Raw genomic sequence first — 9,933 nt, forward strand, 5'->3', positions numbered from 1 at the left:
ACTTTAATAAAATATTTTCTTAAGCAAGTGAACAACTTTAAACAAGAACTTCTCGAAAAAGTTACAATGAAGAATCAAAATTCATAATCAATTAAGCCACATTTCACACACACAAAAAAAATGTGATTCATGCACATATTTTAACTTTGTCAACAAGAATTTCCGAGAATCCAACAGACTTCAGCATCTCCAAAGCCAAAGTTTTATTTCATTCAAAATTTATCTGGACTTAGATCTGTGACATGAGAAGTCCTTCGTGAGTGATTTAACAAATTGTAGCCCTAGTTATGAACCTTGCTCTTTGAACGGAAGATTAATTCAAGTGCACTGGCACATGGGGGACCGATTCACATCTCGCGAGACCAACTCTTACCCTATATGATGTGCAGTTAAATAAATACAAAAATGTTAAAAGGGACAATTAACACGACTTCTGCGGCCGCAGTTGGAGCCAAATGTCATAATGTCCGAAACTACTGTAGGATATTTAAATGATTTTTATTCAAGTTACAAAGTCAGTTAAGTGCTTGTATTTAGTAACGACGAGATAGATTAATAATCGTATTATTTAATGGATCTCAGTAAAATTTTAATGATGACACAAATGATTTATTGAGTGCCATCGTTTACGCCGAATCGATACCATCGTGGAAAAAATATGACTCAGTTAGCTAGTGATCATTTTGGGACAAATAATGATGTATGATACTCTCGGAACGCTATGTTTGTTATGGCTTTAGCCATAGCCATTAAAAAAAAAGCAAACGCGTCTTAACCCGGCAACTATAATGTGTGCCGACTCAATCAAACGGACATTAAATCAATGACATTTTCCAGTATCAACAGACAGGATTACTTCCCCGTGAGCTTACACGGACAAACCGGATTTTGGATTAAAGCATTTATACGTATTTATGGCGTATTGATTTCTGTATCAGCCGGGTCTATATTAAGCATAACGTTATAGTCGGCCGAGCCACGGCGATACAGTGGTGCATATTTTGTATTTTCTCTGTGCTCGTGACGCGATCTCGAGATGTAGCGATGCAGTGACGTCACAAAAAGAGGTCACTTGAAACTCGGACGCGCTAAGTAACAACAACAGGAAAATCCAAATTATTCTAGATTTTGGATTGTATAGAATAAGTCATGTTGCAGTTTACATTGCTTATCTGCATACTATTTAGCTAGATTAAAAAAAAAACATATCTCAAATAATAAACTTTCGGTATACAGACAGACGTGTCACATGTCCACAATATGGAGTTAGATTTAGGTCGCATTGCATTTTTAAATTGGGTTAAAGTCTTATACAACGACTGTATCCACTCAGACTAGTAAATTATACACGACTATGCATACAATAGGAGATACAGCGTAGTGTTGAGACGAAGTCTAGTTAAGACCTACTACTAACAATGGCTTGGTCGCGTAGAAGTTAGCTGGATTGTGATAACATCGTTGACTAAGAGCTTTCGTTTTAGCGCTTAGTTTTAGCTGTCATTGTGGGGCTGGCATTATTAGCAGAATGAGAGGTTTTGCTCAAATTGAAATTGGAAAAGACGGTTCATATGCGGGATGATGTTGATGGATTGTATAAGTTTTGTGTGAATCGGGAGAATGTTTTATTCTGTGAAAGGAGCAAAAAGCAAGCACGGGGTAGCAGATAGCTGTTAGAAAGATACGTTAATGGGGCGCGATCACGTACTAATACTAGTGAAGCTACAGGGCCGTGGGAGTTCTGCATATGATGCAATCATGTACACTTTCATGTTTCGTAATTTAATGTCATTTTCGTGGGGCTTTAATACGGGCGTATTAGAAATAAATAAGTATACAATTTGTAGCAAAATTAGTCAACGTAGCGCGGCCCTTATCTTGTTACGCTTTCAAAGTTGACATCGATGTATAAATATAATGGCATTTCGTTATTGCGGCGCTGATTCGAGCTAGCTAATTTCCTCGCTCGTGGACTCAAATACCATGAAGCAAGACAACCGAGCAACATTCAATTTACATGTCCAGCTGCAAATGTCAGTAACGGCCCCAACAAATGCTATAGCGCACAAATCACCGCCGAAACGGCCGCTGAACCTACATAATGCCCAACAAGGGCAAACGTACATGAACAGTGTCAATTATTAATCATTAATTATCTATTCGTTGGCGAAAGGTGGCATGTGAATTGATTATCTTTTAAACATTTCAATTACATAGTTACACAAATTGGACTTTTTCATGTTATTGGTCTTTCCAGTCAAGCCGCGGCAGTTCTCTCAGAATCCTGTGGTCTCAAACAACCTTCGAGAAAATACGCTCGACATTTAAATTGATCTTTCCAAGAGTCACATAACGTCCGCAGCCGGTGGGGAAATACGGCTCATAAGTAAGAAAGCATCGCAGTTACGAAGCAATTTCACTATGCATTACTAGCGTACGTTTGTGACCAACGTTCGTGTCGGTAACCAACATAAACTGCAATGATAAATACCTATAAAAAAGAAGAGAATTTATGTAAATTCTGGAATTGTGTTTCGATCAGTCGATTACGGCGAAGGCCTGTGGGTCACGTGAACAAACTCGCCAGTTCATTGAGCGTTAATTAGTGCAGTTATTAGCTCCATTGTAGGAGTCAATCGTGGTTCATTCACACGTTTCAAACGAGGGTTGATAGATATTTATTTCTGAATAAGGGCTTCGTTCGACGCGTTTCTCGGAAAAATACTGTCATCAAAATCATCATTATCATTGCGCCATTATTAAACACAATAAATAAATAATAATAAACAAATATCATGGGACACTTGACACCAATTGACCTAGTCCCAAACTAAGCAAAGCTTGTACAATGGATACTAGGCAACGGATAAACATAATAATATAGATAAATACATATTTAACATCCAAGACCCGAGAACAAACATTCGTATTATTCATACAAATATCTGCCCCGGCCGGGAATCGAACCCGAAACCTCAAGCTTCGTAGTCAGGTTCTCTAACCACTTGGCCATCCGGTCGTCAATGTATATATCAAATCTTGCCAATCTACAGTTATATAATTGCTAAATTTCAATGCGAAACGATGGAAGCTTTTGTTTGTGGATTTGTTGTGAAAATAAAAAGTGTAAATCTCGACAGTTCTATATAAATTTATTATTTCGCTGAAAGCCGAAGAGCAATGCGGAAATGACAATCTAGTCTCCGTTACATCGATAAAATAGCTATCTGGCGTTATGCAACGATCGATTGAGCTTTTAAGACTATTATTGACTTTCATTCGATCTCAGCGAAAGTAGATTAATCGTTTGTTGTTTAATCTATTGTGATCGTATCCGTGTTAAGCGCCACAACATGTCATACTTTGAACGGCTCAGGCCTGAAATATCTGTTTTCCTAAAATGTATAATTCTCAAAACGTCTGCGTTTTCACAATGTTAGCACTTCTATTTTGTCAGCTTTCTCAAAATGTCTGCTATTTAAAATGTGTACAATCTCAGGAAGTCGTCTATTCATAATATTTACATTCATATAATATTAGCATTACCATAAGTTCTGCTTTCCCGTTATGTTCACTTTTTAGGGCTCCGGAGCCAAAATGGCAAAACGGAACCCTTATTTATTTATTTATTTGCCAAAAAAAAATTACAGTAAAACCAATGCGCTGTAAAATTCAAATTATACTGACAATAAAAAACACAAAAAGACATTAAAAACAAAAGAAAAGTTATAGTTTCAAAAGGTATAGTTAGTTACGTATAGTTTCGTCAAGTCCATCTGTCTGTCTGTCCGTCCGTATGTCACAGGCATTTTACTCGAAAACTACAAGATGTTATCGATGAAATTTGGAGTACAGATGTTTTGTCAAAGCCGCTATTTAGTCTTGTAGTTAAATTACAATAATAAATATTTATATATAGGGGGGGCACACCACACACGTAACAGAAGTTGAAAAAAATATTTAACTCGCATCAACGTGTGGCACATAACTCGACAGCTCTTTTGAAAAGATAGTAAGATTGGAAATAATCGCTCCCAAAGTAGCAAAAAATATGGAAAGGTAACGCTTAATAAATACTTTCAACGAAAATTGCTTTCAACATGATCGGATATACCGTTTTTGAGTTATTGCCGAAAAACTGCGCTTCTCAACAAAAGGACGTAAGTGCCGTAAGATACGCTCTTTTTCTGGTAATAGATTTTAAGACTGTAGTAAGTGTTTTAATTGTGTTATAACGCACATAATATTACTTGATTTTTCTCGTAATGGCTACGGATCCCTATCTTGGGCGTGCCCCACACGCTCTTGGCCGGTTTTTTAAATAAGCTATAGTCTTGTTATGTTTGTTTTCCAATAATGTCTGCTTTATTTTCAAATGAATGTTCTAAATGTAAAAGGTTTAATTGCTTGCATACTTACTCTTTGATACCTAATATAAAATTACTGCTTTAGAACAAAATATTTTTCGTTCTCAAACGGTTTCGTAGTTTAATTTTTTACTAAAATCAATGCTAATAAATGCGAAACTGCCGCTGCCTGCCGCTGAACCGATTTAGATGAAATTTGAAGACCATGATTGGAGACATTTTGGGAATAAGATTTCTCTGGAATACCAACGTTATAAGAAGGCGGATATTTTGAGGTTGCAGACATTTTGAGAATGAGCACATTCTGAAAAGCGAAAATTATACAAAAACTGTCATTCTTGGAGACAGGCAATTTTAAATAGCTGACATTACGCAAAATACGTGTTGACATTCTGAAAAGCAGACATTTTGCGAAAAATACATTTTAGGAAAACGGATATTTCAGGCCTGAGCCCTTTGAAGGACTATTAACATTCACGCATACTACAGTCACCACAAAAACCAATTCCTATGGCTCACTAAATACACCCACCCAGCTGTATACTCCGCCTCACATGGAAAGCACATTGCGATGCCAGTTCACATGCACCTAATATATTTATGAGAGCTTTAACTCAATCTATGACAGTACCATACTGTTCATTAAGCTTTCGTATGTCCAGTTGAAACGCTGCACGACGTCCGAGCTGTCTTCATTCAATTGCGTACAATGGTGTCATCGTTGGGTGATTGGTTGGCCATCGACACTCGATCTTGTAATCGGACGCGGAGCATCTTGAAATTATTCCACTGCTGACTCTATCAAACTTGAACCAGTCTTAGTAAAATAAGGGAGTTTCTACGCATCAGCGATAGTGCGACGTTAGAGTACCGTATATGTATCGCAATCAAAGTAAGCGTCGACATTCCAACGTCTCTGAAGTCTCATTTACTTAGATACAACTTCTGCAAGGATGACTAGGAAACAAAACCGGCTCTTATAGCTGTAGCCTCTGGTGGCTAAGTTTTGGATACGCCCGTTTGAAGTAGGATAACATGTCGCTATCAGATATACGATCCGATCGTTGCAGAGTTCGATACCACGATGTTATCAGTAATATGGCCATTTTTAGAGGATCGATGGCAAGCTCTATTCAGAAACGGTCAGCTGAGAAATGCAGCCACGTTATAAAGTACTAGTGATCTTGCAATTGTTCAGAAAGGTCGTGTCTAGTCTGTGGTGTACACTACGTTATGCTATTGATTTGGTGAATTGCATAAAATGTCAAGGTTGAACGTGATAATGTTTTCTACGCGGTAGACCGTTTTACGCGCGATTAGAAATGTTATTGTTTGTTTAGGTATATTTTTTCTACGCATATTGTTGATTAAGCACTTGGTTATCGTGGAATCGAGTACTCGCGTAGCAGGCAAACATCTGGCTCGGCGTTCATAGCGTGACTGTTGTAACTGTTGTAAGGTGCCCGCGGATATCAATTGCTATGGCAAAAGGGCGTGGCGCAAGTGAAAGAACGCAGCGGGAGATAGTAACCCTGATAGTAACTAGAGGCTTTATTGGAGTCACAATCGTTTTCACAACACACCATTCTGTTACAAGGTTTAGAATGGGGATAGAAAGAGATGGTGAATGCTATCGCGAGAGATCGCCCGTTAGACAATACGGCCTCAGGTTAGACGGGACCAAAGCTAATAGCAAAAATAATTTATTAAATTCATTTGACCCTGAATCAACTAACTTAGACCCTCGTATAAAATAATTGTACAATAGAATTGCAAATCAAGTAGTTACTTGAAAAATACAAGTACGCTCAAATCGTAATCAGTTGTGACGTACGTGTATGACGTATGACCATAAAAACTTAAATCAATGTTCCTAAACCGCGGGGTTGCCTGTTTGCGTCGATGTAACTAGCTATTTGAAAGTGGTATATTTATGTAGATAAATCAGCGGATATCAAAATCATATGACAAAGAGGAGCAAAAAATATAGTTTTTAAGAAATCCTAATGTTAAAAATGTTAACAATAACGTATACCGTAGTTTAAAAAAAATATTAAGTACACGTAATTGTCCGCCAACTTACGCCGGACAATCGCTTGTTACTTAAAACGTCAATGCGCCGGCGGCGTTGCCGCGTCTGCTTAGACGTGACGTCGTGTGCGATGCGGACAATGAAAAGCTAACAATCATAGCAACTGGATCCCTATCTCTATCTTAGCAACGACTACATTCCAAAATTCTAATGTACCACGAAATAAAAAAATAATGGATAGCCGGTTTCGAATTGAGAGACTCGCGAGGCTTTATGCCGAAAGGGCGATTTTATCTTGTATACCCTAGTGTTCAAAATCGAGGCAAACGTTAGCCTCGCGAGGCGGTTGGCTCGGTCTGGACAAGCTTAAAGATACCTAGTATTTAATAGTACTCTTTTCAAAGACATTAGAACGTACCGTATCAGACATTTTAGGGTGCTTTGTCCTATCCGATATTGCCGGTGACTGCACAGGAGCACAAATCACTCATCAGTCATAGTTAAACTGTTGTATTGAGAGTCCAAGGGCCTGTTTCACCACTCTTATAAGTTGTTGATATATTATATTGTGTGACAGATATCTGTGATCGTCTGTTTATTTTCACAAGCTTATATTTAACTTGCAACGTTCATATGTTTGTAAGTAAGTAGTTCTTGGTAACTGATTGAGCAGGAATTTGGCATAAGTACTTATGCAAGTTTGGGGTCAATTTAATACAACAATCTGGTAGTAAAAATCTGGCGGTCCGGCCAGTATCGTCTCCGCAGCAGGGAACTCTTCAACGGTTTATGGTATTGACTCGAAACTCGGTATGGATATGTAGTTTGAATAACAATGCCAGTACAGTCAGCAAAAAAATACTAAAAAATACTTTATTTGAAGTAATTGTTTGAATTTATTCACAATATATATAAAGTAACAGTATACAAATTAAACCTAAATTAAAAAAAATTGCCCCACATTGCTGCCTATGGGTAGCGTAACCAGAAGGCTGGCAGCATTGCCACATTGGATGGCAAAAAACTTATAAAAAACAAAAACTTATTTCGAATAAGCAGAAATCACATATCTCTCGCATAAAACATGAGGAACGTATCCCCTAAAAAAAATTAGAGTATTTTCATTAGAGAATGATGTCTTTGACTTGCGACTGATCAGATCGGCTACTTTTGCTGCTTGTATGCATGTTGGCACTGTAGAATTTTCAGATATTCTTGTTCACTATCAATCATACTCTTTAATAGAGGTAGAGTGAGCTGAAATGTACATAATATTGGATTCAAAATATAATGTTGCTATCTAAAAACTTCTGGGAACAGATTAAGACAGTTAGCAAATAAACCAACGCATTTATTAATTTTAGTCATACCTAGCAGGTGCAGGAAATTCAATGATATTACAAGGTGACAACAATCTTGGCTCTTTTGCCATCAGGTCTGTGTATCAGTATCCTGTAAGCCAGGGATTTCCAAAGTCGTCGATATCAATGCCTGGAGTCGAAATCGATTTCCTTGGGGTTGATAATTTATAAACTTAACCAACCGCAAAGTTTAAATTATTTAAAGTATTTTGAATCAATAGGAAAAAACTAGAGATTTTTAAAGTAATTTGGCTATGGGGGTCTTAGGTATCAGTTCATTTTGGAAAAGTGGGCTCTTGCCCGAAATTGGGATTCCATAGTGCAAGTAATACTCAATTTTAGTTGCAGACAGCATGCTCATAAAATGTATTTAGAAGATAAATACGGCTAAATAACAATAATATTATCAATATTATTGTTTGTTTAAACTATATTGTGAGGTGAGTGGTGGGACACATAGAGTAAAGTTTATTGCGTATCAGATCGGATTTTTTCGGGATTATTGAGTGGAAGTCAAATTATTTACAGTAGACCAAATCATGCTTATTGTTACTCAATTATGACATGAAAGGAATAAACCATTAATAGGCTATGGATATTTGTCGTACATAATCGATTAATTTACATACTTTTTTGTGTTATCAAAATGGGACTTCCTCTTAACAGGATTATATTCTTAGTATAGGGCAACCCTCCTATTGGGAAACCATTTTTGCCAGCATCATGTAGTTCGTAGATGTTATGGTAATAGTGAACTGTGATGTCACTTATGAACCAAACCATTAAGTATCTATTAATGTTTCAAATGACTTAAAATCTAATTTAACAGTTAATTTTAAATTATCTGGTTTTCCTGGTTTTTAAATGGTTATTTTATAAGGGCTGTGTCTAGACTAGAAATTATTGGTTAATGATACCAAACATTCTATTGGTTGATATTATCATACTTTTATGGTTTGGCATGTTGGAAATGACTGAACAGATTGTGTTCAAATTATTTGTGGGCAATCGAGCTGTGACCAAAATTTTTAAGCAAAACAACTATGTGTTTTTGTACAAAAATAATACTTCATCATAACTATTAGCACATATTCATGCACAGTTGGGCATACGCTTCTCCAATCTCTCTGCATTCTGATTGGACGTCTCTCTCTACCTACTAAAGGTTGTGGTAAATTTCAAATGTAATTTCGCACAGGAATTTCGAAAAACTCAAGGTGCGAGCCGGGGTTAGAACCCACGATCCTCTGCTTGAGATGGCATAGGTCAAACCACTAGGCCACCGCGGCTTATGAAAAGATGAGTTAACCTGTGTTATTCTAGACGTCCCGCTACGGATCAAACTTCATTCAAATCAGGAAAGGAGTGACAACACATACACAAGCAAATCCTAAAACTGTGCAAAACTTTGCACTTACAGTAGTAGTAGGATTATAATAATTATAGTAGTCCCTATTCACTTCTATTTGACTTTACTTAAGCTGATTGATAAGTAGGTAGGATTGATATATTGAAAAGTATAATACATTGAATAATAAAATTATTCAACAGTTGGTTGATTAGTCCTTGTTTGGTTTCTGATTTTTTAATAACCAGGAATACCTACTTCAAATGCAGTGAAAATGTGCCCACACAATGTGTGGGAATGTGAACGCACATGTAGGCTACATTAAGTAATTACACTGTCCGAAAATGTGTAATATCAGTATCAGCAGCTTTAAAGGTTAACTCAAAAGTTCATGGTCTTTTTAAGACATGCAACAGCTTAGGAACTCACCAGCTGCCTCGAGGAGTGCTTCCAGTCTCGCCTGCATCTCGGGATCAACGGCCCGCTCGGGGTCGTCATGGGATAGTAGGAACTTAGATGACTCCGCACCTCCGCCTTCCTCTTCCATCTCCGCCTGTTGACACATCAGATGTTAATACATATTCTATCAAAACATGCTCAGTATTTAAGTAAACCGTTCATTGTACAAAAGACAGAAAGAAATACTATTGACAACAGATGAGATACAGTTACAGTAGAGTGCAAAAATACGGACTTATTTAACCTTCAAAAACATGCACCACAGACTCTTATTCGGACGTAATAAGGCTGTGATAACATATTTTAGAGTGCTTTGTATAGACACATATCTTTGCATTAGACAGTACATGAACAAAAGTTAACTTA

General features: G+C 37.1%; 1 protein-coding gene across 1 annotated transcript in view; it reads right to left on the reverse strand.

The window, feature by feature from the left end:
- mask (multiple ankyrin repeats single KH domain) overlaps positions 1–9,933 on the reverse strand; it is a 58,465-nt gene that overhangs the window by 45,973 nt on the left and 2,559 nt on the right. Inside the window, 1 exon segment of the mRNA XM_074096058.1 lies at positions 9,538–9,661. Within this exon segment, the coding sequence (XP_073952159.1) occupies positions 9,538–9,661 (124 nt within the window).

Source organism: Choristoneura fumiferana, chromosome 13 (genome assembly GCF_025370935.1).
Source record: "Choristoneura fumiferana chromosome 13, NRCan_CFum_1, whole genome shotgun sequence".
NCBI classification, from domain to species: Eukaryota; Metazoa; Arthropoda; class Insecta; order Lepidoptera; family Tortricidae; genus Choristoneura; species Choristoneura fumiferana.